The 12,481-nt window shown below is 38.1% G+C and overlaps 1 protein-coding gene across 1 annotated transcript in view; it reads left to right on the plus strand.

The window, feature by feature from the left end:
• slc6a17 (solute carrier family 6 member 17) overlaps positions 1-12,481 on the plus strand; it is a 26,257-nt gene that overhangs the window by 11,258 nt on the left and 2,518 nt on the right. The window contains exons 3-10 of the mRNA XM_037684211.1: positions 2,196-2,353; positions 5,158-5,284; positions 7,858-8,039; positions 8,687-8,797; positions 10,279-10,520; positions 10,613-10,805; positions 11,006-11,198; positions 11,290-11,449. Of these exons, the coding sequence (XP_037540139.1) occupies positions 2,196-2,353; positions 5,158-5,284; positions 7,858-8,039; positions 8,687-8,797; positions 10,279-10,520; positions 10,613-10,805; positions 11,006-11,198; positions 11,290-11,449 (1,366 nt within the window). The remainder of the gene's footprint in view (positions 1-2,195; positions 2,354-5,157; positions 5,285-7,857; positions 8,040-8,686; positions 8,798-10,278; positions 10,521-10,612; positions 10,806-11,005; positions 11,199-11,289; positions 11,450-12,481) is intronic.

The following is a 12,481-nucleotide window of genomic DNA, read 5'->3' on the forward strand; positions in this document are numbered from 1 at the left end:
AGAGAGAGAGAGAGAGAGAGAGAGAGAGAGAGAGAGAGAGAGAGAGAGAGAGAGAGAGCACAGGGTCCCAGGTACATCCAACAAAAGTATAAATTGTAAAAGAAAACAGTAATAAGATCTAAGATATAAACTAAGAAATACACTAAACACTAGTATTACAAAAACAATACACCGAACAGCAGCATGAACATGAGTCTGTGTGAGCAGATGAGTATGAATGAACACAGCAGCATGAAATGAATCAGCAGCAAGAGATCAGCAGCATGGATAAACAGCAGCACATACAATCAAGTGGCATTAACAGTGATAATCCTGATTAGGGAAATTTAGTCGTCATGTTTAAAGAAGAACAACAGGTCTAAAATGAACAGAATAAAATATTATTATGCAGAACGTCAGTATATGAATATTGTTCCATAAATATAAATTTGAGAGGAAAAGACAACACTCAGTAAGTTGAGTAGTAACTGTGTTGTTCTGAAGTAATAATAACCATAAACAAAATTCAATCTGATTACTACTTACTAAGTAATCTAATTACTTTTTAGCTGAGGGTGCAGCATTGTCTTGCAATAAAAGGTTTGCTGCTGCTCATTTTTTTGCCTCTGTCTTTTTTTTTTTACAAACAAATATCAGACACTCCTCACTAAAAGCAGCGCTGCTTCATGGACAAATTGTTAATTTAATTAGGTTAAATTTTAATTTAGTAACATTATTTGTGTGTTTGTGTCTCCTGGTGGGACCTGGTAGGAGTATGAACATTTACCCAGAGTTGGTAAAACAATTTCTGACTTTTTTTGTTTACTCAGCTGACAGGCGGACTTGACATATAAATAAAAATCCACTGGTTGAACTGATTTTTTTACCAATAATTTCCTTATTCACTTTGACAAACCAAATTTTCTCTTTAATTTTTTTTTAAATGTTGATTTTTATTTCAAACAATTGGCCTTAAAACCCTGTTAATATTACCTTTGAATAATGGGAGGTTTTAGTTGAAGCAGCCACTTTAAATGACCATAAATTACTTTAAATTTAATAATGCTTCATATTTAGTACAATTTAAATGTTTTGTACACATTTGAAATCTTGCAGCACAGCAAATAACTTTTTTTTTAATTGCAAAATGAGGCAAACACATTTGTCAACAGAAAAAAAAACACATTTTAATCGAACTGATAGAGATTTTCTCAGCAGCCTTGTTATACCAGTCCTAGCATGCCCGCTAATCAATGAGGCTAATTTGGGTTAATTTTAGTTAGTGTTGTTCAACGCCTCAGTGGGCTCAGTAACACCACTTTCCATTTAGATTTAGGCTTTTTTCCTGCTCTTTAACATTTAGATTTGTTTTCCGTTCGTATTCTTTCATTAAGTCGTTCATGCATGGCTGTGCAGCGTCTGGGAGAAAACATCTAAACATTTAAACCTTGATAGCTTATTTATCTCCTCACCAACAGATTTTGTTTAAATCTTTTCTCAGAACAGAACTGAAATCAAGATGACACCTTTAGTTTCCCTCTCCGTCAGCCTCAGATGAGAATAAAATCAGTATTTTTATGGAGTCCAGTGTGGATAGAAAGTGTGTGCTGTCTGTGAACCAACCCTCTCTGGCTTTGGGTGCTTCTGTCACCATGGTGTCCCTTCGGTTCTTGACGTAAGCAGGACTGGATCTGACTTGTTGTCTGTGATCGCCGTCTGTTCTCTCTTTTTCTCCTGTTTTGAACAAAAAACATAAAAGGAAGAGGGCGACAGCGGATGACGTGATGGATAGAAGTTAAAAGGGAAAAAAAAGCAAATGTCCGAACTGAGAGTGATGCAGGGAGTGGTAGTAAAGTCCGTGTTTAAAGGTAAAAACTAAAAACAGAACCTGATTAAATAGAACGCCGTCCCTTTGTCTGCTTCACAATCAGCATTCAGATGTTAAAATAAAAACTACCAGCTGTACCGTATTTTCTGAACTATAAAGCGCATTAAGCGAAACAAAACGGTCAGATGAGTCCAACTTTATTCAACTCATTCACAATAACTACATACAATCAGTTTGAGGTCAGTAAGCACAACCAGAATTAATACTTAAGGTGCACCGGATTATAAAGCTCACTGTCGATTTTTGAGATAATTAAAGGATTTTAAGTTTGCCTTATGTTCCAAAACATACGGTAATTTGTGTCCCTTCTGCTCTTCTGCTGTGTCAGGTGCATACCTGGTGCCCTACTTCATCCTCCTCCTCCTCATCGGCATCCCGTTGTTCTTCCTGGAGCTGGCAGTGGGTCAGAGGATCAGGAGGGGCAGCATCGGGGTGTGGAACTATGTCTACCCTCAGCTGGGGGGCATCGGCGTTTCCAGCTTGATGGTAATAGTGCCGTTGCCTTAAGTTTGGTGATTATGACATCTGAAAATCTCTGCTGTAGGAGCTCTTTGAGTTCTTTGTGAGATTTTTTGAGGAACAAATTATTGATTTAAACCCAAAACAAGATGGATTAAAAGTGTTCTTTAATTTTGGGGGCTTTATAGCGCTGAGTGAAATGTAAAACTGAGAAGTTCCAGTTTTATGTTTGAAAAACATGACGTCAACTATCACATCCATTCAGTAAATTTGAAAATATTTGAAAATCACAAAAGTCCACTTCTTGTTGGCAACAGAATGAAAGTGAAAGGATCTGATAACCTGAATTATCAATCTGTGTGAATTAAAGCTTTCTGTTTAAAGTTGACCTGTAAATATTTCAATCTGCAGCTAAATTATAAGAGTTTTTAAATATGAGGTAAAATAATAATAATATTCTTAAAATGTTTGGGAAGGTTTTAATTTTTAGATCTTTAAGCATTTAAGTAGTGGCTAAAATAGATATTTTTAAATAATTTGTGATGGGGAACTAATAGCTCTGCACTTTGTTAATTTAATAGTTTTTCTGTGATTTTCACTAAAAATTTTATTATTTAATATGAAAACATTTATGTAAGCAATGAAATAATGATCATTTGAGTAAACAGAGAAATAATATTTTTTACTCGCACCTTTCTTTAAATTGCTCTGTACAAAGTTGAATTATTTCATATTCAACAAATAATCTTAATTGTTTTACTTATTAATATCAGTGCAAAAACCTGTCTTTTTTTTCTACCCACACAGTTAAGATTGTAAAACAAAAGTAAAAGTTCAAATTACAAAAATCACACAGCAGCTAAAAGGCCCTTTTATTAATTAACAAACTGGAATTTCATTTGGAGTTTTATTCATTAAAAACTGACTTATCACTTGCTTTAATAAATAAAGGTAATCGTAATCTGTGTGTGGAGGGGGGGGGCTTCATTTGTCTGCCTGTTAGCAAAATATCCTATTAACCATTGAACAGACATTGAAATATTGAATAATAGTGAATATTGTTTGGAGTAAACATGATTCAAGACGTCTGCCACAGCTGATCAGCTTTAGCAAACACAAAAAATAACTGAATTTTACAGATATTGAGCTATAATTTGGTGTGGTAGTAGGTGAGAGTCGTCCCCAACACGTAATTGAAGAGCTAATAAAATGCACAATAGCTTTGTTCAAAACTTTGCAAATAACTGTTGGAGTCAGCTCTGTTTGTCTCAGCAGCTCATGACACTTGAATACAAACGTCAGAAAGTAATTGTTAATGCGCATCTATAACTTATAGACCGTTTTACAATTACTAATGCATAAAATGGGGCACAAATCGTTTCATAGCCATGTCTTTTACACCTGCTTTATTCGACTGTTATACAAACACATTAGTAAATTAGTTTTATTATTTTACGTTGTGAGAGTGACGTGCCAGGCTTCTGAATGACTGCAGAGCACTGGTGAAGCAGAGTTAGGTATGAACATTGCTTTTGGACTAAGTGTATTTAATTGAACTGGAAGTATTAGGACCACAATGCATTGCAAAATACTGACTGAGCATGTGCATTAGTGACTGTAAAAAGGTCCATTTGCAACTGAAATCATCTAAATTCAAGATGGCCACCACAGCTAATTGGCATGATTCTGCTTTAAGTGTGAACCCACGTGCAGGTGGAGGCAGGAGAACTCACAAATCAAAATAATTAGAACTTTTATTTTTACAAATAAAACAAAGCGCTGACGGGGCAGCAAAAAAAAATGTAACTTTAGGAGAAGACAGGTGGAGCAGCTACAGAGCCATGGAGCCTATGAAGGAGAAAACCCAGACACAGGAGGAGTGAAAAGACACCGACTTTACACAGAAGCTAATGAGACATGAAACACCTGGGGTGATTAGAAACGGAGACAGGTGTGACAGGAGCTGAACACAGGGGAGTGCAGAAAAACACAGAAAAGACAGAAACCCCACACTAAGCAACCTTGGCAAATACAAAACTGACTCCCACTCAGTCATTTTTACAAATGTTTTGTTTTAAACTTGTTGTGGTAGTGGCTGATCCTCATTCCCATCACACATTCTGAGCACTAACTGATCACACAAGATTTTTGTTTCAAACTTTGACCTCCCAAGGTGGCAGGCGATATGTGCTCCTACAATGAATGCTTGTTTCAGTACAGATCTATTATTCATTTAAAAATCCTCCATTGTTAAAGCCTTTAAACATCAAGTTTTAATAAAAATGAGTCAGATTAGATGGGACGATTGCTAATAGCTGTGCTGCATGATGCACTCTCCTGACCTCGCTCTGCCTCCTCATATTGCCTCCTGTTGTTTTAAAGCAAATAAAATGCTCTGATCGCTGCTGCAGTCTGTCCTCCATCCACAGCCGGAGCGGTGACCCATCATGTCCCTGTCTCATTAGCATCCCCAGCTTCGAGCGCAGTCCGTCAGCAGCTGAGTCGCTCAGTCAGTGATCTGCTGCTTCAGTCTTTCTGTGGGTCATTCATCCCGACCCTCGTTTCATCAATCTAATGTAAACTGGTGGATGGAGAGTCCTGCCCGGGGGCAGTGAGGCGTGCCGTAGCTCCTATGTGCTCTAGCGGCTATAAATACCACCATCTTTGAGGACAGCGGCCTTGGCTGCTGAGAGCAAACAGCTCAATAATTTATATGTACTCAGACTGAGTTGTGTGTCTGCGCCCTGCCCCACCTTCACACACTGCATGCCGTTTGCTCCTCGTGTTTGTGTGATTAATAAGGTTTGCTTTTCTGTCTCGTGTCTCCTCAGGTGTGCGGTTTTGTTGGCCTCTATTATAACGTAATTATCGGCTGGAGCATCTTCTATTTCTTCCAGTCTTTTCAGTATCCTCTCCCCTGGGCTGAGTGCCCCATCAAGAGAAATGGAACCCAAGCCAGTGAGTCGCTCAAAAACACGACCGTCATCAAAATATGAGTATACAGTAGTCATGGCCAGATGTTCTAAATAGTTTAGGGGGGCTCAAAGTAGTATTATTGTTTTTAATGAATGGATGTTTTTCCCCATTTTGCTCATTTTTAACGCAGTGCAAGGCCAAATCACTGGAAAGAGTTTTAAGTTGCATCAATTTACAGATGCTTAATGGTTTCTAGTGTTTTTTTGTTTTTATTTGCTTTTGAGTTTAAATGGAGAAAATTTTCAGGTCCATTTTCAATCTTTGCAGCAATGGCTGATCATTAAAATAAACAGACAGAGCAGACTTTATCATAATATCAAATGATTGCTCTGTAGTTTGTCCTCAGACTTTAGATTTAGATTAAATCTAAAAGAAGCTTCGCTCCGTGTGAGTAGAAACTGAATGGTGCACTTGATTTTTTTTTTTTTTTTTTTTAACAATTGTTTGTGTTGAAAAGAAATATGTCAATGGGGCTCCAAAAGCTCTAGCCAAGGGGTACATAAATCCTTAATCCTGCCCTGCGTATAGTTTAGGATTAACACTGCCCATTTAATGTGAGATTACAAGAAAACGTCTCAGTTAGCACATAATCTCAGCAGATGCTAACGCACGTCCTGTTCAGGTTTTTATGTTTTGGCTCTGGGGTCATGCAGCAGCATCTCTGCAGAGACCGAACAGAACCATTGATCTCTTTGCCTGGGCCAACTGGGCAGCTCTGTGGTCCGACGTTTCATTTGACCCAGCTGTCTGTGTGTCAGAAGACAGCTGCTGCAGAGACACGTTAAAAGGAGCGTTTCATTAACGCGAGAAACAAGAAGCCAGCTCCGTTTCTTTTTAATTCAGACCGAGGGAAATATTTTAAATATTAGCGCCGTGAAACAAAATGTATTAGAACGTACTTTTTAAAATTTCAGAACTGATAGCCTGAAAATGTTTTTACGACAGCTTTTTAATGAATGAAATTTTAATCCTGTTCACTGTAGCTGTTTCTCTGTGAAGATTAGAATGATTCACAGTAAATCTGATCATTGTCTGTTTTTCTGTTATTTGATTTATCTTTTACTTTTATTCTCTTGTGGTTTGTGTTTTATTTTTGTCCTTTAGGTTCTGCTGCGTTTTGCTGTTCAGTTTAAATCTTTATTCTTTAGTAATGTTGTACTTATTGTTAGGTTTTATTTTAGTTTTCTGGTTTAGGTCTTGCTCTTTCTCATTGACCCTCAGTGGTTTTCCAATTACCGTATTTTGTTGATATAAGGCACACTTACAATCCTTTAATTTTCTTAAAAATCAACAGTGAGCCTGATAATCTGGTGCGCCTTATGTATTAATTCTGGTTGTGCTTACTGACCTCGAACCAATTTTATGTGGTTATTGTGAATGAGTTGAATAAAGTTTGACTTATCTGACAGTTTTGTTTCACTTAATGCACCTTATAGTCCTAAAAATACGGTAGTCTGCCACCCTCACCTGTCCCTCATCTGTAATCACCCCAGGTGTTTGTTGTTTAGCTTTAGTATCTCATTATTTGTTTGCTCATCAGTCTTTCATCTCATCAGTGCTCCTTGTTTCTCTCCTCCTTGTTCCATTTTTTCTTTCTTTTTGTTTTAATATAGTTTTTGACTGCCTTTATTTAACTTTGTTAAATAAAGCCTTTTTTTAATTTTATTTGTTTTACCTTCATGTTCCTCCTTTTAAGTCTGCGTTTGACATTTATAGACCAAATATTCCTTTAGCTCACATTGTTATGAAAAAAAAATACATAAACCTCCTATAAACAATTTACAGATGTTTTACTAAATACATAAATTATTGAAGATTGATTTTAATAGTTGGCCGATTATTTTCTTGTTCTGCTTTTTGGTTATTTAGAATATTAATTGTACTGCTAAAAGGTTGAAACTCATTCAGTTCTGCAGATATTGACCTAAACATTTTGTATGGTAGCAGCTGAGAGTCATCCACAACATGTAATCTGAGCACAAACACATTGTGCAAGAAATTAGTTTAAATTTTCACCAGTCTGTCAGAAAAATAGTTCACATGTATGGATTTTAATAAAACTTTAGGGAATAATTGGACGTTTATGTGCATCTGAATAACTTTTGGTGCTGAGAAAATTCAAATGGCTACCAAAGTTAATTGATATTAGCCAACATATACATTGCTACAACCTGTTTTACAGATGTTTAGATTAAATTTGTTGTGGTAGTAGCTGAGAGTCATTCCAAACATATAGCATGTCATCTTTCAGTATTGCATGAGATTGTTCAAAACTTTAATTTAAAGGTTTGAACAAAAAAGATCTAACTCATCAATTTTAGTTTTCATCTTTAGCAAAATAAGGCAGCAGGTTAATTCAAGGAATATTAGACATTTTATTTATTATTATTTTATCAAGCTTTTCATCATCGTGCAAGTTGCAGATGCTTTTCCTTAATGGAAATAATTATTTCAACAACTTGAAATTTGAACAAAGTTTTTCTTAATTTGTGTCCAGCTCCACGGAAAGATGCTCATGTCTGTTTTTATTTTTTATTTTCCTGCTTCTGTTTTAGTTGTGGAACCAGAATGTGAGAAAAGCTCTGCCACCACCTACTTCTGGTACCGTCAGACGCTTAACATCACCAGCACCATCGACGACACCGGCGGCCTGAACTGGAAGATGACTCTGTCCCTGCTGGTGGCCTGGATCCTGGTCTGCCTGGCAGTCATTAAAGGCATCCAGTCCTCTGGGAAGGTACGAGGGCGGTGGGGGCGCTGAACCTGCATGTCATAAAGAATAATCCTCTGCATTTTGTCCCACACCACAACGAGGCAATGTAAAGATAAATCCTTTCAACAAAAGCTTTCCATTTTCATTTTTAATCAGCGATTCATCCCTGACAGAGAGGATTTTATTGACTCTGCTTTTTGGGTAAAGGTACAACGCTAAGCCTCTCACGCGTCTATTTTTGGATCTCATCTGTATTATGGAAGTCAGGGACATGCAGCATTCATAAGCTTCAACTGAACCAAGAAAAAAGCAAACTGGTTCTCACGTTGGCAAGAATCACATCAACATCTTTGATTCTGGGTCCAAACTGTGAGTCATACATCAGAGCACAACATCCAGCCTGCAGAATAGAGAGATGTTGCACACAAAGTCTGACATGCTTTTAAAAACACCCTGATCGACTCCAGTCGTCAGAGCTGTAATCATTCTGCAACTCTGTGGAAAGATTATCTCCTCTCTGCGCTGAAAGATTTCACAGATTTGCCGTGGAGCAAACGGGGACTGATCCATCGTCTGTGTGTGTGACGGCACTTCTCCCTCCATGTGTGAGGTCTCACAAGGTATCCATGGCAACACTGTGTGATGCACTTGACTTTCTCTCCCTCTTTTAGGTGATGTACTTCAGCTCCCTCTTCCCGTATGTGGTGCTGTTCTGTTTCCTGGTCCGAGGCTTGCTGCTGAAGGGAGCAGTGGACGGCATCGCTCACATGTTCACCCCCAAGGTGAGAGCAAACCAGCGAGTATTTTCTCTGAAAAGCAGGAGAACATCATTTTTTCTGTTGCCCCTTTGGGATTTGGGGACATTTTAAGGACAGAAATATCAGCTATTCGTCAAAACGAGGGAAAACACTCACTGCTCTTAGAGGAAATGTAGAAATGCATAAAACTTGTCAATGAAAGAGGCCTTCAACAGAAAAATATGATTATCTACATTGCTATAGGTCAGTGTCTCCCTCTTGTGGTGCTTGTGTATTTAAAAATATTGTCACTCCTCGTTTTTAAAATACAGCACATTTTATTTTACATACAGGATTATGTACTATGCATTTATTCACTGTTAAAGAATCAAGTGCAAACACTTTATTGGATGTATTGCTTTTGGGGGAAGGTTTTTCCCTTAAATTTGTCTGTTAGTAAAATAAGTTTAAATATGTGCATGACAAATTGTCTGTAAAACTGCTATTAATGCATAGTTTCTGTTTTAATTTTAATACTAGAGTTTGTCAAATGAATGCAGCTCTCTTCAAACTATATTTTCATGACATTCAACTCATCTCCCAGTGGTTTTTATCACAGTGGGTGACAGATCGATGCTATTTATCTTTAGATCTTTGGCTGGCATTTAGACCACAGACCTTGGTCCAAATAAGTTACATTTATATTTTTAAATCCTGAACTGCATAATCTAGTACAGACAGCACATTTCAAACAAGTAGATTAGAAAGACACTTACAGCAGTGTGCCTACACTCTTTATTAGATTGCTAAAGAAAAAAAAAAGATAAATGGAGTTTGTCTGAAGGGAATCATTGTTGCAGTCTTAGTGGCAAAACTCAGCTACAAAATTCCTATATTCATATTTTGATGCGATGCTCATTTAAAATGATAAACAAGGATGAATCGTGAAAGTCATTGGAGGTACACAAATATTTGTCCATGTTTTAGCTTTGAGAATTAATTTTTAATTAGAATTAACTGGATGATAATCATAGGTTATCAGGTAAGGTTTCCTTAATTAATTTAAATTAACAAAATATGGATTTGAAGAGTTGTAAACATTTATTTTAGAGTAACATTTTTATGTATCCTGCTGTCCATGCGTATAAAAAAAACTAAACGCAGATTCATAAAATAAGTTTGCTCTTCTGTAAATACTTTAGACCTGTGAAGAAGTGAGGCTGACCTGCCAGCTTCTGTTTTCACTTAAAATACACGAGAGACAGAAACGCTTTATTTAATGTTGAAATATAAATAATAAAAAGGAGACTGTGTTACTTAAAGTGTTCATGTTTACGTCTATGAAAATTAAAGAAATAATCTCAGATATTTCAAATCAAATGGTCAAGTTTACTTTAAATCATCATCATGGTGCCTGAACAGAAGGTTAATGATAGAATACATAATAAACGCGAGATACAAAGATAAATGACATTAGTTCCAGAATTATTTGATGGGGGGTTTTTTTCTCGTTCTTATCTCACCAGCTGGAGAAGATGCTGGAGCCGCAGGTGTGGAGAGAAGCAGCCACGCAGGTCTTCTTCGCCCTCGGTCTGGGCTTCGGAGGCGTCATTGCATTCTCCAGCTACAACAAGAGAGACAACAACTGTCATTTTGACGCCGCACTGGTTTCCATCATTAACTTCGTCACCTCCATCTTGGCCACCTTGGTGGTGTTCGCTGTCCTGGGCTTCAAAGCGAACATCATGAATGAGAAATGTGTTGTTGAGTGAGTACCTCTTACAGAAACAAACAAATCTCTCTTTGTTACTTTTAATACCCACATTGACCTCTCTCCTCTTTCTACTAACACCTTTGCAGGAATGCAGAGAAGATTCTGGGTTACCTGAACACAGGTGTGCTGAGCAGAGAGCTGATTCCTCCTCACATCAACTTCTCCCACCTGTCGGCTCAGGACTACAGCGAAATGTACGGAGTCATCGAAACCGTGAAGGAGGACAGCTTCAGCCAGCTGGGCTTGGACGCCTGTATCCTGGAGGATGAGCTGAATAAGGTCAGAAGGCAGATGTTTGGACTTCAGTGTCCAACTATGAGGACATTTTTATGAGTTTACTGCCTTCATGAGGACTTGTATATGAGCATTATAATAAATGCACTTACTAATGGAGGAATAGCGGTTCTTTTTATTAGCATTCTAGCAGCTCTGTACTTTTCACCATCAGTAACTACAGGGTGTGTCTCTCCCTCCTGTAGGCAGTTCAGGGCACCGGATTGGCCTTTATTGCTTTCACAGAGGCCATGACCCACTTCCCTGCCAGTCCCTTCTGGTCCGTCATGTTCTTCTTCATGCTGATCAACTTGGGCCTAGGAAGCATGATCGGAACCATGACCGGCATCACCACACCCATACTGGACGCTTTCAAGGTCCGCAAGGAGATCCTGTGTGGTAGGTCCTGACCTGGCAGCTCATTCACGTGTTAAAATCGGAGCACAGGATCCGTTTCTCACCAGCTGTTGTGTTCTCATGTGTCCCTCAGTGGTCTGCTGTATTATAGCCTTCTTCTTAGGCTTGCTGTTCGTGCAGCGTTCAGGGAACTATTTCGTCACCATGTTTGATGATTACTCCGCTGGTTTGCCCCTCACGGTGGTGGTAATCCTGGAGAACATCTCTGTGGCCTGGATCTACGGCACCAAGAGGTAACTTGAATGGATGTGAAAATGTATTGGCTTTAGATTATTATTTTCTCTTACTGTAATTTTCGCTGTATAAGATGTAGTTTTTTGCATAAATTAGCATGCCTGCGACTTATACAGCGAAGCGATGTATTTATGTTTTTCCTCATATTTATAGCCCAATTTTTGTCTGAGAGCTGACGATTTCATTCATTCCGACATGGAAAATATTGAACATTACCATTTTCAGCCGCTAGAGGGCCCTCGACAAATATGGCAAGCCAAGTGTCTCATTAATAGGTAAAAGTGTATATTAATGAGACACTTGATTTGCTCAAGCTGCCACCTTCTTCTCGCTCCAGAACTCCTGGAGCGCACGTCAAATCAGCTGCATTTTGCCGTGACCACCAGGCAAAAAGCAGCTGATTTGACCGTCAAAGTACATTTATTAAGGAAAAGTTCAACTGTGACACATCTTTACTATAATTCCAAGCAAAGAAATAATTGTTTTTAAGTGATAATCTTGTTAAATTCTTGTTAAAGTCCTCCCGTGCACGCTCCTGTCGATTTTTGGCATCCCACTGGCCCATGTTTCCATGAGGTCAGCGGTGACGCATAATAACTGCGACCTATACGGTGAAGCGACATATTTATGTTGTGTTCAACTTTATTAGACATATTTGGACTGATGCGACTTATACGGCGGTGCAACGTGTACAGTGGAAGAAAATACGGTAGTTTTCAAGCTTCATTCTTACTTTGTAACTGTCGGCTTTCTAAAGTCTCCAAGATGTTTCATCTAACATCCACATGTCCAAAGCTGCTTTTAATGTGACACAACTGTTGAGAAACTCATGTTTTTAGTTTTAAAAAACGTATAGAAAAAGGTTCTTAGAAATAGATTAGTTTGTAAAACATGTGGCCTCCCATTGTAAACATCTGACAGATGTGTTTTAGACAACATCAGCTCGTTGTTTGAAAAAGAGAAAGCTGTGTTTCGCTGTGACTCTTCCTTCCTTCCTTCCTTCCTTCCTTCCTTCCTTCCTTCCTTCCTTC

The sequence above is a fragment of the Nematolebias whitei genome, chromosome 11 (genome assembly GCF_014905685.2).
Source record: "Nematolebias whitei isolate Nwh7 chromosome 11, NemWhi1, whole genome shotgun sequence".
Taxonomy (NCBI): Eukaryota; Metazoa; Chordata; class Actinopteri; order Cyprinodontiformes; family Rivulidae; genus Nematolebias; species Nematolebias whitei.